The following is a 27,480-nucleotide window of genomic DNA, read 5'->3' on the forward strand; positions in this document are numbered from 1 at the left end:
TAAAATGCATCGTACAAAGCACGAATGGCATCATTCAGTTTCAGTTTTCGGCTCTCCCCTTCGGCGTGTATCTTTAATAATATCAGAGACACATATCAGAGATATCTGGATGTTTGCAAATTGAAAGTCAGTTATGCAAAGCATCGTACCAGTCACAAATTTCATCATTCAGTTACAATTTTAGAAGTGAATTTCAGGCGCACAACTCTAATAAATCCGAGATATATGTATCTGCGATATCAGGATGTTTGCAAATTGAATATTTCTTTTGCAAAACATACTTAGGCTAATCAATGTGAAATTTGCATTCCATATACACAGCATAACAAAAAACTGATCCTTTTGTGTTTTCTCTATGAGAACTCTGTAACGTTGAAGCAAGAGAAAGCAACGTGCAGTACTATTTCGCAATCCAATGATACAATGTAATGGTTTAGAAAGAGAAAGCTGACAAGATATTTTTCATTTTTATCGATGCAACTATTGTTCTCCCTGTCACCGCTCCCAAATAAAAGGCGTAGAAAATAAGCTCTTTTTTGTCATTATTGGCTGTACTTTTACGGTGTCAGGGATAAAAGAAAAGGTCCTCTCAAACACTGTTAATATACAGAATAAAAATCATGACAAAAGATGCTGTCTGTCAAAGCCCCAGGTCGTGGAAACTGACCATTCCACGACCATTCCCGTAAAACAAAACATTGGCTGTTACGGACCATTTGCCGATTCTGAAAGGTTTTGCGCTGTTTTCAGCAGATGACACCCTTGCCCTTGGGGACTCTAGCACTCTAGAGATCCACGATCGTACCTGAGCCTGTCCCCGGCCCCTCCACACAGAAGGAGGAAACACGGTTCGGATTCATGAAGGTCGCATCCGGTGCGTTTAACATTAGTCCCAACTCGTTCTCGAACATTCCAGAGATGCGTTTTTGCTTCATTCGCCAAGACCAAATATTTTAAAGATCCTTTCATCTAATATCAAAGATTAACAATGCAAAAAAGACATAGGGCCAATATATACTTATAATTTAACAGTGAAGATGGGGAAAAATACGACCTTTTCAAACTGCAGAATCTCTCTCGTTTCCTTCCTCCTCCCCCGAGATCTCCCCAACGCTCGGCGTACACTCGATTAGAAAAAAACAGAACACTTCGTTTAATTCTTATTGGTAAGATTGAGCCGATTCGTGCACTATAACTAAAAAGACTGATTAAAATATCTAGCCAAAAGCAACAACTACTGTCCCTTAAAAAAACGTAGTACAAAGTTTATAGTTCCTATGTGTGATATAAATTTAGCGTCGAGAGCAAGAGTTTCCGATTCTGAGAAAGGAGTCTTTATACGAAATCGACACATCCTACTGCACCATTTTAACACAAAGAAGTTTACACCTTGTTTTACGTTGCACATTGGGATGTAGTCTAGTCGCTTTCTGTTGTCCTTTGTCCTTACACTAATTTTGTCACAACACCCGAGTTTCAGCGGTACGGGACTTCGCACAGCCTGTCAAGTTATAGAGAGTTTCCCTTCTACTGTCTATTTATGGTGAAGTGTAAGGGAGCCATCATTATTCACGGTCTGTGGGTCGGAGGAATTTGAGAGGGGTCAATCAAAAAATTGAAAAAAGGGGGGTTGCTCAAAATGTGGAGAGAAAGTGGCGTTGCTCAAGTTTTGATGGAAAATGAATTGAAACACCTCTCAGATTGCACCATTTAACACATCAATTTCTTTAAATTTTCGATGCTGCCCCCCTTGGGGTGTTCTAACAGTTTTGCACCATTGCACACATCAATTTTCCACGCAAGGGAGGGGACAACCCATCTGACACTTCCCCCTGAACCTCCCCTTTCTTCCTCCCCTGTACTTTCAAATTCTACCCTGTCAGATGTCTTCCTCCTGTCATGATACCCTTCAAAAGTGAGCTTTTACATCTACATTTTGTCGCGACTTTGAATTTCATTTTGTTGGTTTCACCTTTTTCAACTGTCATGAGATAACCGATGATAATCTAGTAGGGTACACCAGGATGATCTGAAAGGTCTTTAAGCTTACCATTACTGTATTTTTGTAAATTTTACATATAGGCCTACATGTTTTTATAAGCTTATTTATCTTTTCTAAGTGGGGGGAGGGGGTAGTCAAAATTTCTGTTAGAGAATGGGTTACTCAAATTTATCATGGCTAGCAGGGGGTTAATCGAAATTTCTGCGTTTCCGATGAAATTCCTCCGACCCCCAACCCCAACCCCCGGCCGTAAATAATGACGGCTCTATAAATAGTTCTCGCATAACTACCTGTCCCCTCCCGAGATCCATGCTGTCCTCTTGTCAAAGGGCGCCCGCATTGGAGTAAACGATTACCGGCCACACAAACATATTAACAGCACAGACATGGGAGGAACGGACTCCAAACTCAATTTTCGCAAGGCTGTAATTCAGCTGACAACGAAAACACAGGTAATTTTGTATTTATTTATGATTATTTGATATTTCCTCTCGAAAATTAGAGAGTTGCCTGGTCAAACAACCAACAGAAACGGCTGTAGACAAAGCTCGCGAACAGATAGTGATCGGTAAAATAAATATGGCCGTTGTCGTTTACGTCGAAATCAATGGGATTGTGACGTACGTACCGTTGCCGCACTGTTTATTTTTTTCTTGGACAGTGGAATTATATGTTTTATTTGAACAGCAAGACAGACCAATGGAGGACTTTCATCAGCAAAAAGATGGCCTATTGAAATGAGCGAATTTTGCGATGGCATTACACGACCATACGACTTACAATGTTTACTCGCCACCATTTATACTTGATGATGTAGTACTGGCACAACACATCGCATACTGTACATGTGTGCATGGTTGACTCAAAAGCCTGTCCACGTCACGGCTTGCCATTTCATTAATGAATGCTCGCACTGCCAGAGAGGAAAATCGGCGTATATTTCTGAATATTTTCGGAGGTAAAAAACGAATTTTAAGCTCCAATTATCAGATGCACCCTAATTATAAATTTTACCGACAATACCATCCGTCAAATTTATTTTCTGACAAACCGTGGCAGAGTTGTGGCCCTGCGGGATGGATATGAACCATCCCATTTAACAACACGGATCAGCTGGAATTTGCCAACGTAGCGTAGTCACAAACAAAATTTATGAATATCAACCGAAGAAGCCTGAACTTATAAATGAGAAAAACAAATGTGTTGGTTTGACCCGAGCAATTTCACCTCGGCGACCTCAAAACTAAGACGTTGGAAGATTATCAATCTTCTAATATGAAAATTGATAAATAATATCATTAATCTAAACAAATATTGTCTGAATCTTGTGAGGAACTGCAGATGTAACACAGAGAAGAACAAATGCTTGAGCCCTAATTTTAATTCACAAAAGGGGGAAAAAATTAAAATTAAAACTAAAAGTAGTCATAGATATTGATTTGCCAGCACTTTGATTCTGTGAGATAAATATGATTGCAAAAAATTATGCAAATATGTCACTCCTGAAATGTGGCTATTGGCGACAGGACCTCAAACCCTTTCCGTGACTTCTCATTGGTGCGTGAAAATCTCTTGTGACACTAGTGGCCAGGTAAATGTACATACCGGTAGATTGATAGGATTTAGTTTCAAATAATTGATTTTCAATGTAGATTAAGAGAAGCATATTGCTATCTGCCATTTGCCAGAGCAGACATCCTTATGTATGTACACAATGAAGGAAACATGATATTGTAATATCACAGATGACTGATATTTATTTTATGAGTGATGTACAACACAGGACGCAGTGTTGTGGCCTTTCACCAAACCAGCAGAGAGCTTCTTGGTAAACTGATGCACATTGCTGGGCTTTTCCTTTCATGTTCATCACAAGTGCAAGAGGAGTTGGTCTTTTGTAATCAATGGCATATCATATACATTTAGTTCAGTGTGATTCTGCAGGCAACGATGTCTATGTTACTCTGTACACTTCCTGTATTGCCCTGTAATAGTACACTATGCCGCTTAAAAGTGTTTCTGAGAAATTTTGTTTCTTTTCAACATCAGTAAAGATGACACTACATCATAACGGAGCTCATCCCCCTGCAGCTTGAGTTCAGTCATTGATAGGCAAAAATAAGTATTTTTCCAACATTTTGACAAGACTTTTGGAAATAATCCTTGCAGGAATGGGGAAGTTGGTACTTTGTTGCCACTGATGTTGTGAAAGAAACTACCTGTGTAAAATGTACAAATGTCAACAGATCCCGTCACAAGCTGCAGTAAGAGTTATAGGGACCAACCAGTGCAATGAGACAAAGTTTATCCCAATTTCCGTTTGCAGTGATTAATGTCACAGTTTGCTTACAATTGTGATGAGTGCTATTAAAGGATGTGTTACTGTAGCAGAAATGCTATTGCTAACTTTCATATACATGGTGCATATCGTAATCGCACCCACAATGCATGAGAGGGAAAGACCCTTGTAATACAACTGTTTTTCTTTTTTCTCACCCCGAAACATTCTCATAACAGCCAGTAGAAGCTGGAGATGATGCATTCTGGGATCAGTTCTGGGCCGAGACCGTGACCAGTGTACAAGATGTCTTTGCATTGATACCAGCGGCAGAGATACGAGCACTCAGAGAAGAGTCACCAGCAAATCTAGCAACATTGTGCTACAAGGTCAGTGGATTTCTTTTCTAAAAACAAGGCTGGTAGGAACAATTTAGTGAGGATGGTTTTATGTGTAGGTATTCTCATATTTATCAATGATGTTTTCAATGCAGAAATTTTTCCATCATTGATAATATCAGAGTCAAGGAGGTTCACATATTTTTTAGTGTAACTTTCTGAATGTCAGGGCCTTATTCACAGGACACACAATAAGAAATTTTAGCAATAGCTGTTTATTTACTTGTCACTGGCTTTCACTCCAATACCTCTGTGACAAGATTCAAATGTGCTTGACCTTGAAACACTTTACACCTTTCTCTGTAAGTATAAAACCTAGTGTGAGCTATTTCTTTCCATAATGGCACAACGACATATGACTTCGCTACTGAATCACATCTTCCACCGTTATGTGTTGACGTGATTTCGTCATTATGTTAAGAGTTTCAAAATGTTCAAATATTTAGAATTTCATGCTGTGCCCAACCAAGCAGTAAGTGTGGTTTAACCCCAACATTTTATCGCTGACACTGTAGTTGTTTGATAGCTACTTGTATACTCGGAAACACAGAGCAGGGAAAAGGGGCAGCGGTGTATGAAAAGTTCTCTCTAAGTACATACTATTTTATCAATTACAAGTATGGATTTTGGACTAGATAGCCTCAAGCATGGTTTTTATCTGAGTTGATATACTTCTGTACTTTCAGAGATTAAAAGCTATGTACATAAAATATTGAAGGCTTGCATTGATTTGCATACATGTAATACTCCAGTACTGATAGGCTTTGTTGAACTACCCATGCATCTAAGGAACAATGCTACTGGAGTAGATCATGGATGTATAAAGCTCTCTTTTTACCTCTATCAGTAGATGTAAATAACAGGTGCTGTGCTGTAAGTGATGCACTGAGTATTCTCTTAGCCAGTTTTAACTTTGAATGCCAATACTTCTTTGTTGTAATGGCAAACTACATACATATATCATATTTCAAAATTGCAGAGGTGAGATTCAAAAAATGTGAAAGTTAAATGTCCACTAGCTGTAAATTCATATGTATTCCCTGTTACTTTTTATCACAACTGGAAGTTGTGATATAGAGGTGGTTTCAACCGGTGTTTGATGTCGTCCATTTCCGTAAACGACAAAAAGTCAAAAACTGCTGAACGGACTGCGTTGATATTTGATACCGATACATAGACTGGTTCCAAGGTTCCAATTCGGAAAAATGGAGCCAAACGGAGCGCCGGTTAGATAGTTTTGGGAAATTTCTAACCCCCCTTTTTATCTAATTGATTTTAGGGGTCTTTCATATATGTAGTTTTGGAATGTACACCAATCCTGCATTGTGGACTGTTTTATGAGTTGTTGAACAGAAATGAGGTTTTGATGAATGTTAGAAATATGCAGGATGGCTGATTCGAAGTATAAGAGATTTCTATGGTCTTTTGGGCATCAAAAGCATTAAAAAAAACATATTTCATTGTTTAGATTCTCACTTTTGAGATGACCCTAGGCATTTGTTAAGTAAACATCCTTGAGTCAATATGCAGACTTTGACATTCCAGAGATTAAGTATCCACAACCTCACATGTTACAGTCTTTCACTACAATGGTATGGCCCAAACCCATTGTTATCAATGGAGAGTGTGGACCTGTCTACAGGAAATTGGGGTGAACAGGTTAGACAATGACGTTACAAGTTGTAGGTTAGTTATCAAGGTAGCACCAGCATAGAGTCCTGAGTATCTGTCCATGTGTTCTCACAGCAAATTACAGGGAAAAAATTATTTGAGAAGTTTCTCTCCTTTAAATAGAAGTATATTACAATTTAAACTTGTCATGGATAGATTGCTCTCAAATGATCTGAAACACAGTTATTGCCCATTAGCAACAATCTATAGCAAGATTTATGTAAAGTTCATGAACTTACACAAGGTATTAGACAAAAGATGACCATGACTTTGCTACTTTTCAACATTTATTTCAATCAGATTCCCCAGCTTAGTGTATAATTTTGTAATCTTAATTACTGTCAACTTAGCTTTACTAACTTATTCATACCTCATTATTCTTACACTACTGTTATACCTTATAACCACAAAATTTCAAGAGATGCATATATGATTGTCACTTAACAAACAATTTACAAATATGTCTTCTGCTTTTTCTCCATATACATATACATGTCTCTTTTCTCATGAAATGAGCTTAAAATCGCAATGTGAAAAATAGTCTGTCAGCTATATGTTGCTCATTGACTTTGTGGTCTGTCTAATTCACAGTGAGTGTGGTTGTTGATAAATGCCGATAATATACTAGGCGGTCATTATGTCCAAGCGCCATTGGCGGTATTTTTTAACATAATGACCATAGGTCATTACTGCTGAACAGACTGCATTGATATTTGGTAGAGGTATTCAGACTAATCCAAGGTTCCGATTCCGAAAAATGGAGCCAAACAGAGCAGCGGTAGATAGTTTTGGGAAATTTCTAACCCCCTTTAACTAATTGATTTTAGGGGTCTTTCATATATTAGTTTTGGAATGTACACCAATCCTGCATTGTGGACTATTTAATGAGTTGTGGAACAGAAATGAGGTTTTGATGAATGTTACAAATATGCAGGATGGCTGATTCAAAGTATCAGAGATTTTCATGCGCTTTTGGTAATAAAATTGATAAAAACAACATATTTAATGTTTTAGATTTCTCACATTTGTTATGACCCTTAACATTACAGACCTGATGACATAACTAGCTGCTGGACCTGTTTACTGGCGCATTGATTTAAAGACAAAGATCTTTTTATTTTGTAATAAGGACGTGTGATTTCGTAAAACATAGTCTATTAGCCTGGAAATGTGATTTTTGCGAATATTGCTTACCCCACTGACAAACAGTGTGGTTTGAAAATGGCTGGAATTCGCTACTTCGGGACTTTGTTTTCTGTGTGCATTTACTGACAAACTCCAAACCCGCAGCACCTACCCATTCAGTATTTCATGTACAGGTGTTCCCAGAGATAGAGTAGTTTCACAATGTGCCAGTTGTGATCAAGTGCCATTGGCGCTATTTTTTATATATTGGTTTGTTTGAAACCGAATCTGTTGTCCTCTTTCCAAATCAAGCATTAACCCTGTGAGCGCTGTTATTTTTCCTGCCAAAATTTCAGTGCAACATTTTACCAATTTTATAAATTTTTCTGCAATTGTTTTTCATGATTTTGGACCAAATGGACATCACAATTCATTTTCTACAGATTTTTACCAAATTTCTAGCAAAAATTACATAAAATTTGCGTGGGTTATATTTTATAAAGGAGATAAATATTGACTTTGGCGCTCAAAGGGTTAAATTCCTAGTATTTAGCTTGTCAACATAGTCTTTATGTACTTGGGTAGAGGGTAGTGTCCAATTCAATTGTTCACACCTAAATGTTAGTCTGAAGTAGAGTTCCTTCATCGACAATAACATGAAACATAGCATATTGTGCTCAATTTAAAGCTAATTTATTTTTGAGCAGAATGCATTTCTGTGTTAAGGATGATTTTCCAATGAAACGAAGTGTTGATAGTAAATGTCAAGGAACATTTATGTTAAAAATTGTGTGTGTGAATCCTGCCTTGTAATTCCAGCCAGACTGTAGCCCAGTAGAAATAGGATGATATATTTCCCCCATGTGTCAGACCTTTTACAGTCCAGCAGCCATCTGTTTGCAATCTGTTGGACATCTGAAACCTGTAACCATGGAGATAATGCCCAGGGATGGCTACACATGCTACAAGGGATCATCTGTGTAGTGTGGTCGGGACTGATTTTATTATGGCTAAATGGAAATGTTTATGCTCCTATTAAAATTGCCCTTCGTGGCCCAGTGACTAGACACTTTCATTTCCACACTAACTATGAATTATCACCAAGACTGAGCATTGGGTCTGTCCCAAAAATATCTCAAGCAGCCTTTTTTTACCTTTCCCATCTGCTGAAATGTTATCTGTATGAAAGACACTTTTTATCTAAATGTTTACTGGTATAAACTTTCCTGAATTATTCTCTATGTATATACAGGTAGTCTGCCTGTTTGATGTTTGGAGACCATAATTTTCCATACTATACAGAGTATAACCCTGACCTGTGATGTCATGGTGTACAAAATTCTTATATGCAAATTTATGCAAATTCTGTGGCTTGCAGCAAAGCTGCAGAGACTCCAGTAACTGCAATACTCTCAAGGGGATTTTTTTTAATATTTTAGGAAAAGGATGTCTGCAAAAGCAATTCAGCATCTGTGTATTGTGATTAAAGATTGTGCCATGATTTTTTGTGAATATGACTTTTCGATATAATCAGAACAATCATGTCTGTCAGTGGCAATCTATCATGGTCATACAATCAAAATTTTATTTAAAATCATTGAATTCATAAGTGAAGTATGTTTTGCTATTAATCCAGTCTAGATTTTGCATCTACAGAAACATGTACCTGAGCAGCTCTTCACCGTTAATGTTCCGCTTTTTTACATTGCATGATCAAATATTTACACTTTTATCAAACATGGTATTTATCTATGAGGAACAATAACTACATACAGTTTGATACCATGATCTACATGCTTACGTGTCTCTACATTTAAATAATAATAATAAAACATTTAAATAGAAGTACATCTTTGATTTAAATTGTTACCCTGTACTAATGTGCAAATATATTTATCTTTGAAAATAGACTTTTTGAAAATAGACCATTTTCGAGAACATTTCGAGTCATTTGTATTTTAATGGCACTATTTAAAATCTGTACATGGAAATTGTTGAAATACCTATAGCATAAATGTTGATAGTTGATGTATTAAACAATTCAGCATTGCTTGTTTTAAAAGTTTTTACTGCAGCTGTACCATATGGAGTAGTGTTGCTGGATTCAACTGTGCTCATCTTTAGCCTGCCATCAGACATGTTTAAAGTCTAGTCTGGCTAGCTATGTCTCCCCCCCCCCCAATTTTTACTGTCAACATGTTGACTTCCCTACTTGCTTGTATTAATGACAATGTACAACTTACTTAAAAAGCGGCAATCCTCAATCTCTAGTTCTCCTATTGTGATTGTTGACATTGACTGTTTATGATTTTAGTACTTTGTTCTCCTTTGAAAGCTGTACACATACAATTTGCTAAGAAATACCCGGTAAAGCTGATAAAAAACCTGCTCCTTTGAAAAATTGTTCGAACACTTAGAAATTCTGCCTATTATGAATCATCATCCCCCTTGAGAGCGTGAGTATTATCAAGTGTTCTGTTATCTTCTATGCCATTGAAAGCATGGATCTCTCAATAAAGTCAGTGAAATGCATATTCCAGTTTATTTGAAAATGTTTCTCATTTTTTGCTTCCCCACCAGGCTGTTGAAAAGTTAGTGACAGCATCAGAGACTGGGTGTGCCAACACTAAGGACCAACAGGTTGTGCTGAACTGTGTCAGACTACTGACCAGGATACTGCCGTATATCTTTGAAGATCCAGACTGGAGAGGGTTTTTCTGGACCAGCCTGCCAGGACAGTCGGTGAGTGGTTCACCCTTTCACCCCTCCTCTTCCTCCTCCCCCTCCCCATTTCCCTTTACAGAGGTCTATTTTTTCCATAGAAAGCTTTAGGGTTGTACCAAATCTTAGAGATGAATGGGTAAGATGTATTGTAGCTGTTATCTCAATTTTCCAAATAAATGTATTCGTTTATGCAAAGTGAATTAATGAACAGCATTTGAGTATGCAAATCAACTGACTGTTGCAGTATTGGTCATTATTAGTTGAGAGTACTCACTGACCGAAAATCGTGCTTTCTGTAGGCATCCCTTGGGTCCATAGACAGCCATATGATTATCTGAAAATATCTCTCCATTAATTATGAATTGTGCATTTTGTATGTTTTCTCTATATGTGTATAATGAATAAATGTCAGCCATTGTCCTCAATGTTTTATCAGTTGTGGAAGTAATTAAACATCTTCATAGTGAATATTGTTCCCTTAAATGACTTTTTTCACATTCTGTTGAGGAAACATGGCTATTGAGTGGCAGTCAAAGCTTGAACAATACAGAATAAGGAAGAACTCAATTACTTTGGTTTGGTCTGTAGCAGCTGTGTTCCCTTGCGATGTTTTTATTGTTTTAGATTTGGATGTGTTTGATACTGCCAGGTCTGAATACTTCAGTGTTCACAGAGCAAATGGTGTTAATTAATGGTCGGTTTAATTTATTCTATCCATGCTGGATACTGTGTGTTGTATCACAACATGGTAATTCCTTTTTCACTGTGTTGAATAGGTATCACAGCGTGTTATCTTGTATGATCAGTTTAGCTCATCATCAACATTGCATTACAGGTTTGCATTTATAATCAGCATTCCATGAAGACCGTGGACAACGGCAAAACTTGCAATCCATAAAAAGAGAAAATAAATGCATGTACAACATTTACACATACTTCCAGATGGTTTCATTGGCAGGTTATACAACGGTTTTAATAGCTGTAAATATAAATCATGAACATGAATAGAATGTGTTTCAACATGACCATATGTTTGTAGTGTGTCTGCAGAACTGATATTTGAAGTTACTGGGTCTCCTATATCATTGTAGAAGCCAGCCTTGAGAGAGAAAGTTATATATATATATATATATATATATATATATATATATATATATATATATATATATATATATATATATATATATATATATATATATATATATATATATATATATATATATATATATATATATATATATATATATATATGTATGTATGTATGTATGTATGTATGTATGTATGTATGTATTATGTATGTATATATATGTATGTATAATATATATGATATGTTATATACACAGCTCAGTTGTACTAAGCATAAATTACTGGCATTTTCAGTTTCTTCTGAGAAAAAAAGGCAAAGTTTTATGGGCTGACAACTAACATCACACCTTTCCCTGAAAGGCATAAGTTCACGATGGAGAATTTATGGGAATCATTGATATTTTGGTTCAGTTGGATTGAGGTAGTGTTACTGCATAATGCTGTTTTTGCTGCAAGGTTAGAAGGCTAACATGAAGCAGTGGATGATTTTAAAATTGAAAAAACTGTGAATTTTTTTTGTGCAGTGGCACAGTATGCACAATGATGTGAAAATTACAGCTAGACAGGCATTGAATTCAGCAATTATTGAATTGAAAACCATTCTAAACAGATCTTTATTGATGTCGTGACTGAGTGAAATATCGGCTGAGGAAATGAATATAGCTTATTCTCTACAGCTGCTTTCTAGGTTAATAAGGAGAAAATCGCCAAAGAGCTGGAGAATTGAAAAACGACAGTGGACAGCTTTCATTCACAAGGTTTCCGCTTGTCTTCACAAAGACAGCTGTTTTAGGCAGGTTTCAAAAAAGATTATTGATGCAAATGTAGATGGTCTGATATCTTTTACCGTGAAAAAGTCATTTATGAGGACACCGTACTCTCCAACTCACAAAGTCTTTCAGTCGATATTGGAATTTTAAGGAATTTTTTTCATCAGCTTGATGTCAGTAGGTGTAATAAATTAAATTTTCTGGCATCGAAGAGAACCACCTCCCATTTGAAGCATATCAATATAGCATAGTTGGCAAACCAAACAAGGTTTTTGTGAGAGGAAAACTTGTGTAGTCTATCATTTCTTGCACTCTCTTGTTTGTTAATTTTTTTTTAAATTCTAGAAATACAGGAATAAAACTGTGGTCAAGTCTTCAGTCTGCTCTTTTGTTAATGTGGCATTTCTGAAAAAAATGTCTTTTGTGTATTTGAAATAAAATTTTTTGCAAGAACATTGCTTTGGCCACATTCTGTGTGTTACATATACTAGATTTTAATGAAATCAAGACGGTGTCAGTGAAACAATATTTACAAGATTCTGCCACGTTTTTCTGATGATTGCATATTCTTTTCAGTCAATTAGGAGAATTTCACCTTTGGCTAAAAATCTATCAAGATGAAATGTCATAGGTTGCAAATTAAGTGGACCTCCTGATTAGAAAGAATCCGGGAGACAACATTTTGAAAAATGAATTTGTATAACATCATAAATACATTGTTTATGCTGAGATAGATCTACTTTTCCGAAATACTGAGGAATGATGTTTTCACGACATACTATACACACACTGCAGCTACATGTACAAATATAATTTTTTGTCACTGACAGCTTGGGATTATTTCTTCATACATTTTAGGGAGAATTTCTTCTTTACACATCCAACTCATTATATTTTTTTGTTACCTCGAGCTTCAATGGGGAAAAAAGCTGTAAATTTTGATTATGTTTTTATAATTTGTGTTCAAGTAGCAATGTACATGGTCTGTTTCTTCTTTAATATAAGAGTGTGTTAAAATACAGAATATGAAGTCTTGTCAACACAGTGCATGGTGTGCAATATAGAAACAAAGGGCGACGCCCTGACTATTAATGCTAATCTATAGGCGCGGGCAAGAGGAAAGCCAAAAATTAACAAGCAAGGCTTGCCGTGCCTATTAATTTTGGCTTTCCTCTCGCCCCTTGCCCATAAACAAACGTTAATGGTCAGGGCGGAGTCTGTAATTTCCATTATATTATCAATGAACCCAAGAAAATCTTCAAAATTTACGAAAATTTCCCCCACGTCGACGAAAGACACCAGGGTTCAAGAAACTTATCAGTGAGGGCAATGCAACTTGTCAAGCATGCTGTAAAAATATTACAAATCCGGAGATTTTTGGAAAAGTGTCTAAACTTGGCCCACAAGTGCTCCATTTTATTTTGTAAATGATTATGATCTTTTTACAAATCACAATTTACGTTTTAGCTGTAAAGTTACGATGTTTACCATATTATTTATATTCATGGGCTTGCAAACAAACCATACTACTGTGTATTTGTGGTCAGTCACATGGTTCAGCTCGACCAATTACTTGTAAAATGCGATGGACATGGTAATATAATATGGAATTGTATCATATTGGTGAATGAATATCAGAGTTCTAAGTTCGGACTAAAATTCAGCCACTGACTCAGATTCCATTGGACATACATTACAGGCTGTGTTTACAAGTTGTTGACAAGTATCCACATGACTTTTGGGAGTAAAAACAAGAAACTATTGCAACAGCAGATCAAGAATGATGGAAAACACATCAGAAGTTGTAGCTATTATGGGGCTTTAGTGTGATTGCTGTCATACTGCCCTGAATGTTTTCAGCAAACCGTATCATAAATGCATCATTAGCTCAATATTTAATTGATTTTAACAAATATTTTGCATTTTTGTTTCCCAGCTTCATAAATCATTACTTGCACATTTAGTTGCAATTGCATTTTACAACTCTAATACTTATATTGTTTACTTTTCTGTTTTTTTAGTTTTTAAATAGTGACAATGAGGACTCCAAGGTGTTTGGCTTTTATTTTTCGTTTGTTTATTTTAATTTTTCAGCTGTCATCTTTTTCCTAATGCTATTTTCATGTTGCTGCACTGTGTGTATTTTAATTTTCCATGCATTCCATTCTAACATAGCGTGTTTCCGTCACTGCTAACTGTTACACTTTCATTTCACAGGAGAAAATTCCTGATTTAATATTGAAGATGCTTTCAAAATTTGACTTTCTTGTTTGCATAGATCTCACACTTCATTCCCTAAATAGATTTATTCATTTATGCAGAGTGTATTAATAAGAATGGTTTGATTATGCAAATTAACTTATAATTGAGTCATCAATCATTCAACAAAGAATATTCATTGGCCTAAATTTCTGAATTATCGACATGTTTGTACATAGTTAGAATTTTGGTGGCATGTTCCAATGTGCTGGAAACTCCTGTATTGCTGTTACAATTTCTGTTACATTGCAGAATGTTTGTGTTCAATGAGGCCTATCGAAACTCACATACAAGTTTATTCACTTCTAGATACTAGAATGTATTTCCGGAATCATGCCAATTTCATCACAGTTACCATAGAGACTGCCTACAAATAATAAACAGCCCATGTTATAACAAAAGGTGTGAAATCATAGTGACTGTGGGAAATATTACCCCCTGATGAGGCCATTGCAGAGCAAGCTGGGTGTTGTAAATTCTGGCGACAGAAATAAATCTACTTGTCATGTTCGTGAATGTTGTGGCACCGAGGGTTCAAATATAATGCATTACAAGGAAGTTTATTCTGTTAAAAGTTTTTGTGTTACATTATGAAAGTTTTCCCTACATGAAAGCTTGGCAGAATGTGAAAACTATGAGAGGTTATGGCACTCTATTAAACCAATGAAACCAGTTATTAATATTATTCCTTCATTTCTCAATATTTTCTCCTGGGTAATTATTGAATTATGACTAAGGGCCAAATTGTTATTCAAATTTGCAACTTGTGTATGCTCCATTTTTCAGCTCACATTTTTCAGGTTGCAAGTTTGAAACTGGATAGTAATATATAGTTTCACAGTTTGATCATGTAATGTAGTTTAAGTCCTTTCGTACCCCAAATTGCCCAATGAACAGATCGTCAGTAAATGATGGAGCATAGCCGTGATAGGTTGAAAAACCAAGGTCTGAATGGGTGTGCTCATCACTTTGTGACGGACAGTTTCTGTTTGATCCACTGTTCCATAAATCCAAATAGGTACCAGGTCCTACATGTAACTGTAACACCTGTCTAACTCTGCACTCATCACGCACACATTTCTTGAACTCTGACCTGCACCCAAATAAAATTAATATAGCAAACAGTAAGCATATGATCTAACTCAGCTTTATTATCAAAAATATCTCCTCATATACCATAAATTCTGGCAGCATTTTTCAGTAAGGGTATAAAAAATACTTGTATTCAATATACTGCTATATGTAAAATACAAGTATTTTTTATACACGATACATTGTTTTTTTGTGAAACACAATATGATGCATCATGTTGACATAATGAATCAAAAGTGTGTTTCATAAGTTTATATATCAAACATTCATTTTGGACAAATTTCAGCATATGAGGAAGGTTAAATAATTATAATTTGGCTTTACTAATGATTGATTTTCTGCGTAATATTTATAGTTTGGCAAGATGTGTTCTGTATCTTTTTTTATTTTTGTTTCATGAATTTTTACATAAAAATTGAATGAATGAGAAAGTGAATGAATAAAAAAATGAAGTGATGCTAAAGTTATCATTAACACTATAATTTTATAACATAAGATGATGATATCGTTCGCACTAATGTTTCTAGTTGAACCTTAATTGATATGTGATAGACATATGCATGTCTAAGAATGTACTAACCAATGCCCCTTGATATTTTTTCTCCTGGTTCTCTTTTTTTGGACAGTCGGATGCAGAAGGTGCCACTGATCTGGTGAGTACGGTTTGCCATATTGATGCGGTTGTGGGTAAACCACGCCTTAGCCATTTCCCATGCCATTCATGTGCCAACCCCTTACTGGATGGCCTTGATGATGGGTTGCAGGATGTGTCACAAGAAAACGTCAGTTCTAGTCATGACGTCATGCACAGCCCCCACATGGGTATAAATGTGTGAAGCTGTGGTGAAGAGTTGTTTCCTATGAATTCTAAGCTCTCACCGAAAGTACCGTATAGTACCATCCGTATATGTGTGGAGTGAAATAAAAAATTTCACATCAACGAATAGAATATATACTCCTTCCTTCACGAGTTACTGATATCCAACTCATTATATTCAAGACATTCAAACGTACACAATTCTAAAAACAGTCATTTACAGAATGATTGTGTTGTGAGTGTACAACATTTTTATAAAATCATTCTGAGACAAAATAAATCATTTGAAAATAGGCGATACATATATCTTTGATTAAAGTCAACCTTTTAGAGCCAGTGAATACCGTTTAATATTAAAGTGCATTTTGGCTCTTTAATTTGTGTGAGGTATTTTCTTATTGAAACCTGATATCCTTACTGAAATTACTAATATTGGTCATGTGAAAGATGTCAGTCTTCCTCGTCACAAAAACAATAGACAAAAGAAATCACATTTTTTGCAAGCAAGGTTTGAATACTGACTTTAATTTTACATCAATAAATTTGTGTGTGCCAGAAAAAATTCAATGAGCTTTTACCAACCTGGCAGTTAAAGAGACATACATTATGTATGAGTTGAAATGTTCTAAAAAAGTCCCCGTTTAATTTCTCTCAATCTGCACCATCAAACAGTTGTTCTTTCAGTAAATTAACAGTTGAAAGGAGCTAAAATTAGAAAGTAAACGAACTTGGTGGTGCATCTATTTGCATGTTTGGTTGTATTTTCTGGGTGTTTTTTCTTACTGCTTGAAGGAATGGTTATATGATGAGGGTGATTTACACTGATAGGTGTTTTGCCATGTCTTTTACTTGGTACAGTGTAGTAGGTTTTAACTGGTGCCTTATCTTTATTCTAATGATAATGATAATTTGTCTTTCAGAATTGCACACATATGTTACCTGTTTTATTCCTGGTTTTGGGTCCAAGTCAGGGAATGAACAAGTCTTGTTTACAGTTTTCTCTCAATAGTTGTCACTCAAATAATGCAAGCCAATACATTTTCTATTTAAAACAACCTCAGGTCATTATTTGAAATTTCCAGTAAAACAGTCGTTTGAATTTATTGATTTGTAATTAATAAAGGTATCTCTGGAGTTCCATCATTATCTCTTCATAACTACAGATGAATTTATTATGTGACAGTGAGTTATGGAGTCAAGTTTGATGATTTGAAATTTGCCCTCAGTGTTACCCAGTATTCAGTTTTTTATTATAAATATAACAAATAGTACACCCAAATATTTACACAGGGCAATATTTGTTCCCAATAATAGTGATGGTGTTTCCTAACACTCTTGTGTGAAAATGCACCTTTCCTGCTATTGTAAACTGTCAGCCTTAGAGTGACTTTATGTGGAAGTACATTACTGGAAAAAATTACCCATTTTCAAATAAGCTTACCCACTAATCAACTAGCTTAAAACTCCATGTTTACTTTCCCATTCTTTGTCCATTAATAGTACATGTACACAAGACAAAACTGCAAAGTTGATGGTAGATATTTATATATGTTATCGGATCAATCACAAATTTTAAAGTGGTAAATTCAAAACATGAGCTGTAATGTACTTGCATGCTTTACAAAGAGCGAGTCATATCCTAATATTAGTGCATATTAGAGTATAAACAAAGGTGTGCCAAAATCCGTGTCAGTAGCATTCATGTGGGAGATTTCATCGTTCATATGTGAGTAGAGTGACACACAATTTGTTAAGAGCTGATATTTGAGACATTACATTTCTTCCCTGACTTGGATGATATTACATTTTCTGTTTTATTTACAATTTATCATGGTGTTTATGGGAATGTTTACCATGTCAACTCTTTCATTTTCATGCCTATATTTGGAAGGATCTGGACTGGTTACAGGTGTCCTACCCTTTACTTCTTCTATTCCACTCACACACCAACTTTCTCATTCTGATACCATTTCTATGTTGTGCTGCTGTTTGCATAAAAAACGTAGCCGGTACTCGTTTCTGCACGATTGGATGCGGTGTCTAACACATTCTAACATACACAATTAACGATTCCACTTTCTTTTGTGCTATCATTGAATCAAGCTATCTATGGGTGCTGCAATTTGTGTACTGAACTCAAATTTTTCTCTTGTACTTTGCTTCCACATTTCATCTAGGATGATGGCTATCACACTCTGCTGCTCTGCCTCTTTTGCTAACACTCGGTGAAATCTCTCTTGCATTTTTTCCATGACCTTTGATCTTTAAAAAAAAATCATTTTTGGAAACATTAGTTTAGTAAATGTTTGACCCTTTGTCACAGCCGGTAGCTATTTCACCATGATTTGTATCTGTTACAATGTACTCTATCTATTTGTTCATAACCTATGACTAAAAAAAACATAAAGCCATATATTACCCCCATGTGCATATATAAGCTTTAATATCAGTTAACTTAGAATGGGGAATAGATTGGTAGGGGAGGAATTTGCAGATGAAAACAATATACCTGGAAATAGCTGAACAATTTACCATTGTCAGGCTAAAAATGAAGTCCCTGATTTCAATATGCATAATGTTTGTCATGCCACATAGACAAAGCTGCCATCTTTAGAAAAAGGGTTTTGTGTGTAGTACATCAGCTCATTACTCTAAAGAGAGATTTCACTTTTATTTTTAAAGAACCAGCAAACGCAGTCATTGTCTTGTTTCTGGTGATGGTTGGTGACGGCAGCCTCTCGTATCTCGTATCACATCTCACAGTCTCACATTCACACATTCACTTTAAAAACATTAACTATAATTGGTTTTAAAAAAATCCCATGGCCAGCTGACCAGGGGTATGACCTAGCATTACCGGTAACTATTATTCAGTGGGATATTTTGTGTTTGTTTATGAGGGTGATATTGGGGGTTGAGGTAAGGTTAATGCACATTGAAATGTACCGGTACATTAACTAAGGTAGTATGCGCCTCGAAATTGAAAGACTGAAACTTTTTCTCAAACTGTCAACCATTCTCCCATCTAATCAAGAATAAAATAGAAGGGTCACAGTGCAAAGTTTGGCACTAGAGTAACAAATTACCTAACATAAATTTACAAATATTTGAAATTCAAAATGGCTACCATCCCTTGGGTAACTCCAAGGGGAAAAAATAAAATTTTTTGATTTTCAAAAAACCAAGACTATAAAAAATTTTTCTTACTGCATTCATTTAAAATGAGTCCCTACAAGTGGTAGACCAAAAAAATATTGAAATAATTTGAGAATCTGAATGTCTGTCCCCGAGGTGCATTCTACCTTCAAGGAACAGTCTCTTGCTCAGCCGTCTGAAACTTACTCTCTGTGCCTGATGCATCTAAGTTCTTAATCTGCTTCTGCCTTTGTGTCTGAAAACAGTAATGATATCTAACCAGCACAAATATTGCGCATTTCAAGCGTTGCTAACAGTAATATGCCGCTTTTAACAATGCTTATTGTACTCTGTCATATTGACTTTGTATTTCCAAGTATTTCTTCATATTTGTCAAGCGCATTGCATCACGTGATATCTTTGTATCTCACAAGACTATTTTTTCCCACTCACATTGATCTACATCTGTTGATGCCTTTCCGACCTACAGGTTTTTGATATTGCTCTGTTGTGTGTTTCAATGTGCCCTAATGCTTTCATAAAAGTGTACTGCTGTCTGTATGAAAATCAAGTGAAATTATACCATAGTCAGTTACAGAATCATATACAGTCAGTTCACTGAATCGCAGTTTTCTCAAGTGAGGATTATGATAGTGAAATTTCATGTAGTTTTAAAATTTACCAAGTGAAGTGGTGTAAGATTTGAAAATCAGAACAAATTTTGGTTCAAAAACAGTAATAGGATTAATTCAACATAGTAGGTGTGTTCAGGTTGAGCTTGTGCAATGCAAAACAGCATTTGCTTTTTCTGTGTTGTAATTTTAAAACTAAAGTGTCATCAGTCTTAATTCGTTGCATTTCACATGATTCATTTCGAAAAGGGGTAAAATTTTCAGGGAAACATGACTTAAAACCTGTCAACTAACAATGTGTTGTTATGCATCATCTGTTGATCTACCAGTTTGAATGAAAATTTTCATAACTCTGTCCAACATGCTGTGACGTTTGTCCATTTCTAGTCTTTGAAACATCTGTTTGCTTGGTTTCTGATGTTTCTTGTCTAGACTATTGGCAACAGCAAATAGTTGCAGTAAGATTTATTTACTGATGCTGGATACTGTCATTTCTGTTTGCAGCGTGATGGAGAGTCAATACCACTTGCACAGTCTCTGCTCAATGCCCTGGCAGATCTCCTCTTCTGTCCTGACTTCACTGTCTCGTCACACAAGAAAAGTGGACCGGTGAGTTCAACTTTAAATATCATTCAACCATACTCATCAAAACAGAGGGCATCCATATGTCACATTGTGTAGACAATAAATAGCTATGGTGTTTGTCAGGCCTTGTCAAAGAAGTTTTTAAAAATTTGATGTTGTTTTCAAAATCCTATAATGTTTACTGTGGTTTTACGACTTATCCGGACACCAAACTTGCTAATTACCCAGCAACTTCGCTGACGATATTGAGACTTTGATCAGTAATTACCAAAGCACTTCGGTAATTCACCTCAAGCTTGATACTTGATCTGGCTGCATGAGTGCTCCATGGGGTACACAATGTGTATACAAAGTCACCGATAAGTATCATACTAGTGCCATAAACTAATTTGTGACCAGGGGTTGGCATTCCACTGAACAGCATTCCTCAGTAAAACTAACATATGTACATGTGTGCTGTTCATCCGTGTTACTACACGGTAACACACGGAGAGGTTTAATAGGAGAGTACAATGGGTCGTTAGAGTTTGTTAAATTACTTTTCAGAGCAGAAAAACTATTACTAACATTAAAACAAGCTGACATTGGAATTCCTGTTACAGCATTGTGAGGAAAATCCTACATTATCCAGTTTATTTAATCCTATGACCCTCCGTCTCTGTCACCCAAATAGAATATTCCCACTCCACGCATCCGCCATTGGTTTTCCTCCTCTAAAACCTGCAGTTTCATTCATTTGAAGCAATTATCCTTTCATCTGTGAAGAGTTTTTACCGGTGACTATTACAACTTTCACTGCCAGTTGTTGTTTTCATAAGATGCAGACCATTTGATACTGAGTACACTGAGTTGCTTTTACGTGCAGGCAATGCAGATGCCACTTCACAGTTCACACTGTGCTGTTGATCGGCAAAGTACAAGATGTCTTTGTTTCACTTTTTTTATTTCAAGATATGATTCATGTGAAAATTTTACCAAATGTCACTGATGGGATTGTGTTTTCAATTTCATTTGATGCAGGGAATGAAATACTGTGTCAGTTTAGCTCGGAATCGTTGCTGAGTTTGCTGCCATTTGGCAATGATTGTCTATCAGCATAAATGTGATCGAGGAATGCCCGTTCATGAAGATAGAGAGATTGAAAATCTTTTCTGTATTCTAGCTTCCTTTACAATTTCTTCGGGTGTAAGTCGATTTAGGAAAGAGATTGAAAGTTTGAGTGGTGTTCAATAATTGTGCCTAAATCAGCACGAATTGAGCGGAAAAGTATTGAAGTAGGACTTTTCAATCAGCATGATGTCCGTTGAAGTTACAGAAATCTTTTTGGTGCAGTGGGCAGGTTTACTGCAATGCAAGTTGTATTTGTCCTGTGCCATTTTCATCACTTTGTTCAGCAATTTTTGTATGGGTACACTGTTGAATACTTTGAGTGCAAACTCATGTCTCAAATTGGTTTATGCTATCACTGTATGCACTGAGATGTCGGCGTCTGTGTTTACACTTTGCCACCCATGGAGTTACTGCAGCCAGATCAAATATCAAGTTTGAGGTGAATTACAAAGTGCTTTGGTATTACTGATCAAAGTCTCAATATCATCAGCCAATTGCTGGGTAATTAGCAAGTTTGGTGTCCGGATAAGTCGTAAAACCACTGTAATAACTGATTTCCATCAATGATGTATTAATATATGCATTTGGATTATCATTTCATTTACTGTATTCTACAAGAATTTGTCTGAAACAAATATTCCGAGCAACCCCTGACTTCATTCCCATACACTTTTTCAATAAGTTTACCAGGAGAAACCAGAAGATCCACAGTCTATCGATAGCTGTGAGTACATCTGGGAAGCCGGTGTGGGATTCGCAAATTCTCCGCCAAGTTTCCCACAAGCTGACGTCAACAGGAATGAGTTGCTGAAGTTGCTGTTGACATGTTTCTCAGAAGCCATGTATCTGCCACCTGTGGGTAAGTCCAGTTTGTATAACTTGGTCAGTCTAACCCTAATTTCCCTGTAAACAAGTCTACGGTTGTTATTGATAACAATTGGTTTGGGCTTAACCATGGTGATGGAACAGTTAAACAAAGGGATTTGTATGTTTCACCATTGAGGGCTGACATAATAAAACAGGATATTTCTGTCATGAATGGGCTATTACCAGTATATTTGAGATGAGGCCAAAAAAAAAATATGTGCTGTTCCGATTACCCGACCTACCCCAATTTTAACCCCCCGACCCTAGACTTTTTAGAGCCTCGTAAACCCGGAAGTAAAAATAACGATATGAAAAAACGTGAAACGCATGAAATCACGCGAGAACTATGACAAATCGCGCGAATCACGCGAGAACTAATACGTCATTCTTATAGAAGTGATGCCAGACGCTCATGAAAACTTGCGACATGACACTGACAGTTGTTGCACACTGAACGGTTTCCGGTTTTCAAACTGCTGTATCTCAAAAAGTATTAGGTCTAATTCAATAAAATTTTCGATAAAAAATTTCCAATTCAACTGCTCGTTCTACCATGGGATTTTTTTTTGAAAATAAAGAAAAAAATATCGTGTCATTTTAGCGCTCAAAATCAAGCATTATTTTTCGCCATACAGCGTGCCGTACTGCGGCACGTACATTTCTCAGGTCACTACTTCCTATGTTAGAATGGAATGGCTCGTTACAGTATGTTGTTCAGTGCCTAAACGGCGTTTTGTAGGTAGGTTTTCGCTAAAATGCAGGGACAATTTTCAGTGATCGGAGTTAGTATACCAAACAGCAACTGTTATATTAAATTTGTGGAAAGTTTGAAGCATTTTCATGGCCGTTTTTTGATGTAATCTTTCATTTACATTCTTGTTGTCATTTCCGAACCGCGTCATGCACAGCGCGGCCATATTATGCAGGCCAAGTGAAAACCCGGAAGTGTTTTGTGATAGTGAATCGAGCAAAATTTTGGTCAATTTTACTTTTTATAGTCATTCTATCATTAAAATATAAACCCGTACACCAAAAACTGTGTGTTAAGGTCAGTTCTGAGTAGTTTCAAAATCTGTGCGTTTGGAATTTACCGTGAATTTTGCCGTACGTACGTACTTCGTTGAACAGCCCCTAACTGCCAACGCGTACGCTACAATCAGCTGTTTTCAAACGTTAACCCTGGTAGTTTTGCGAACATTAAACTGTGTTCATTTTTCATCTGTTGATGTTACACAAAATTTACAAAATGATATTTGACAACAGAAATGAATACTCTTTCAATGATGTATGGGAATAAAGTCAGCATGCCAGCATGCCATGGTTATTATTATAATAAATGTATGTAAACAACCTTTATTTTTAAACAGCATTAACGTAAACTGGGGAAAATGTCAGACAGGGGTAGTGCAGGAATCGGGAATTGATAAACAAGACAAGTTGAAAGACGGGCAAATGAAGAGAGAATGAAAAATCTAAGGAAAGGAAAGGAAAAATCATAACCCCGACTCTAGATTTCAATGCTAAAGGAAAATTGAGTACAACAAGATGACAGCTTTTTAGGGGGGAGTAATATTCTTGTGTCAAAAAAGGACAGCTCCAGGGGGATTATTCTGTACTGTGAGTTGATCAGTTGAACAATGACTTATTTTATTCATATTCCTATGATTTTTGGTTTTTACGCTCCCATATATGCATATGTATATATGCAAATGGGAAGTATTCGTATAAGGTGGCAAAATGGCGTCTGTGTGTATGTATGTAAGTATGTATGTATGTCTGTTAGTCCGTCCGGATCAAAAACTCCTAAACCGTAGCACCTACTGTCTTAGTATTTGGTGTACAGGTGCACCTAGGGGTGGAGATGTGAATTTGTTCAAATGAACATGTCAGTGCCAAAAATATGCAAATGAGGGGGAAAAAGGAAAAATCCTGCAAGTGGCTAAAACTCAGTAAGCATTGGTCAGATTTGGTTGAAACTTGGTATGCAGAGTTCTTTAGGTATTCTAAATTATGTGTGCAAAAATTGGGATGAAATTTGCATGTTTGTATTTTTAGGGTATTTTTTCCGTTTTTAGTCAAAAAATTTTGTTCTCTGAAATCGCTCGTCTGATTGCTATGAAACTTAATATTCATGTTCCTCAGAATGACCTCAGTCATGCTTGTACAAATTGTATTGATATTGTCATATTTGTAATTTTGGGGCAATTTTCCCAATTTTTGATAAAAAATTTTTAATCCAAAAACTGCTGATTTAATAGCTATGATACATGTATTTGGTATACAGGTATCTAAGATTAATCTCAATATAATGTATTGAAGGTATGTTGAAACTGGCAATTTTTTTTTAAATTTTTTTGGCAATTTTTGTCTTTTTTGGTCAAAAAATTTTTCTCCTAAAACTTCTGATCTGGTAGCTTTGATATCTAGTGTACAGGTTCCTAGGGTTTATGTTAAAGCCCCAGTATTTGTAACTGTTAACAATTTTTTTCATATTTTTGATTAAAATGACATCCTCAGTATGTGAAAGTAGACCATAATTAATACTGAATCGCATGGTTTGCATGCCCAGCCCGCCTCACGATGAACAGTAAAAGGAGTGAAAAATGACTTCTTGTCCGGACCAGAAGTCAGCTTTGTTGACACACGAAACGAAACGTAATCACACCACCGCGCATGCTCAACCACATCTACGCAAGTTTTACTGTGGCGTCCGTAGAAACCATACGCTCTTCGAAAAGGTCTGGTCCATCGAAACTGGAGACTCAGCTAAAAACGCGCGAAAGTTGGGTGAAATACCGGAAAGATATAAATATGTAAGTGTTTACAGATTGTTCCGACTATAATGAGCCGTGCAAACAAACGTCTTGAACAGCTAAACTAACGACGGAGGCAGTCGATTGTAAGCTTCATGCAAGGCACTGCACGTTGTGACCGATGGTACGGAGATCAAGTTTGCTGAATGAATTGAGAGAGAAAAAACATATATGAATAAAAATTCAACACTTCACCATTGTTATCATTGAACTAGTCGTTTCTTCCATTATGGAGTATATGATGGACTGATTCTGCTCCGTCTACTCAAACGAAGTTTTGTGTACGGCCAGGCTACGCTGCAGGCAACACACCCTATCAACTTCGCATATCGTTGCCGTAATTGAAAACGCTCAGAAAGGAAAAATTATATCTTGAATGCAGTACAAAAGTCTTACTTATTAAATTTAAAAGTATTTCAAAATAATATCGAACGTAACGGGTATCTAATCCTCACAAGGACTACAGTAGTACAACAAGTATCGGCTAGCTGCGATGCGATGGAAGTTCGAACACAAGAGAGATCCCGGCCTCACTGCAAAGTCGTCCCCTGCGCACCCGGCCCGACAGCAAACTAACCTCTTGGTTTGATTCTGTTGTTTATATTTTTGTATAAAATTCATGATACATATCTGACTTTCACAACTGTACAATATGCTCAGGCTGTAGTCTACAGACGATCGGAGGGAGCTAAGGCAGGCCCCAAATTTACATGGACAATGCCCGGGACAATTATGGACGCAGCTCGATGAGAAAGTCATTCACATAAACCTAAATGAAGTGATCAATACAAAACTTTTAAACTGCACTGGTTCTGAAAATTTATGATCAACGGTTCTGACCTGCGGAATTTACACTGCGACGTTGTTTTTTGTGTGTTTGGCATGATACTAGACCTGTAAAGGCTGTACTACATGGAGGTAGTAGACTGTACAAGTGCAGCGGGGCCGGGCCGAGATTGGTGTGGGGCCTGCAGCAAGGTAAATTGACAGCGTCCATTGCAGAATGCCCGCGTGTTTATCCTGTCGTTTTGGAGGAAATTTACCGCTGTATTCAGAATGCCTTTTTACCAGTATAAAGCTCAGTAACTGATGCATCAAGAGCCACGAGTCTGTAAATTTCTTAGCAGTAGCTCCATTGTTTTTTTCTAAATTTTCGCTGAGATACAGCAGTGCGTATACTGGTCCCGATCGTTCTGACTCAGGCGTTCACAGCTGTTTAGGGAGCCGTCATTATTTACGATCTGGGGGTCGGAGGAATTACATTAGAAACTCCGAAATTTTGAGTCGCACCCCAGCCAACCATGATGACTTTGAGTAACCCCCTCTCTAACAGAAAGTTTGGCTTACCTGAGCCCATTTAATAATATGTAGATATAAAAGCTCACCTAATAAGCAGTCTCCGACCATATAGTATTGTTAAATTTGGATGGGTAGCATGTCATTATGGTATGGTTAAATGTCCAAATGGTTGTTGAACTAAAGTAAAATAAAATATATATTTCTATGATAATGTAAAGGTTGAATTCACAACAGTTCAGTTTTGTCCTAGATCCTGTGCACTTATAGTGATATCTGTCGAGAACATTTCTCCATGACCCAGCCTCTCCTTCCAACCCTGGTAACGACTGCAGAAAACTACTGTGTGACATCATCATCACCACTGTTGATCCTCATCTTTAATGTCGCTGGTGCCATTGCGTACATGAACAACGATATCATTCTCATCGTCACTATCTTCTCTTTCATAATAAGTATTGCTAGTAGTAGCACCTACTTGTAGTTTTTTGCCTTGCTTCATCTAGTTGATATTTATTTGTACTGTTAGAGTATTTATTTGCTTTTCATTTAATATGTATCAGAGTAAAATATATATAATCAACTAATCATTATGTCATTGAGGACATAGTAAGACAAAGAAAAAACATTTTGAGCACCCCCTTATAACTTTCAATTTTGAATGACCCCCAGGTCGTAAATACTGACGGTTCCCTTACTTGCTGCCAAAGGCCATCGCGTTCACTGCATTCGACAGCCTACCATACATTGCCAAACTATGTTGCTTCGATTTCGCAATCACCTTGCCGCTAAAGCAACAATCAGCTGAAATTTATTACTT

At 36.5% G+C, this 27,480-nt stretch overlaps 1 protein-coding gene across 1 annotated transcript in view; it reads left to right on the forward strand.

Moving 5' to 3' along the window:
* Positions 1-2,357: 2,357 nt before the first annotated feature.
* The window catches only part of LOC139152269 (protein HID1-like), a 42,480-nt gene continuing 17,357 nt past the window's right edge, over positions 2,358-27,480 (forward strand). The window contains 8 exon segments of the mRNA XM_070725412.1: positions 2,358-2,454; positions 4,520-4,669; positions 10,055-10,216; positions 14,076-14,105; positions 16,032-16,058; positions 18,114-18,131; positions 20,494-20,598; positions 22,375-22,543. Of these exon segments, the coding sequence (XP_070581513.1) occupies positions 2,389-2,454; positions 4,520-4,669; positions 10,055-10,216; positions 14,076-14,105; positions 16,032-16,058; positions 18,114-18,131; positions 20,494-20,598; positions 22,375-22,543 (727 nt within the window). The 5' untranslated portion in view covers positions 2,358-2,388.

The sequence above is a fragment of the Ptychodera flava genome, chromosome 15 (assembly GCF_041260155.1).
Source record: "Ptychodera flava strain L36383 chromosome 15, AS_Pfla_20210202, whole genome shotgun sequence".
Classification (NCBI taxonomy): Eukaryota; Metazoa; Hemichordata; class Enteropneusta; family Ptychoderidae; genus Ptychodera; species Ptychodera flava.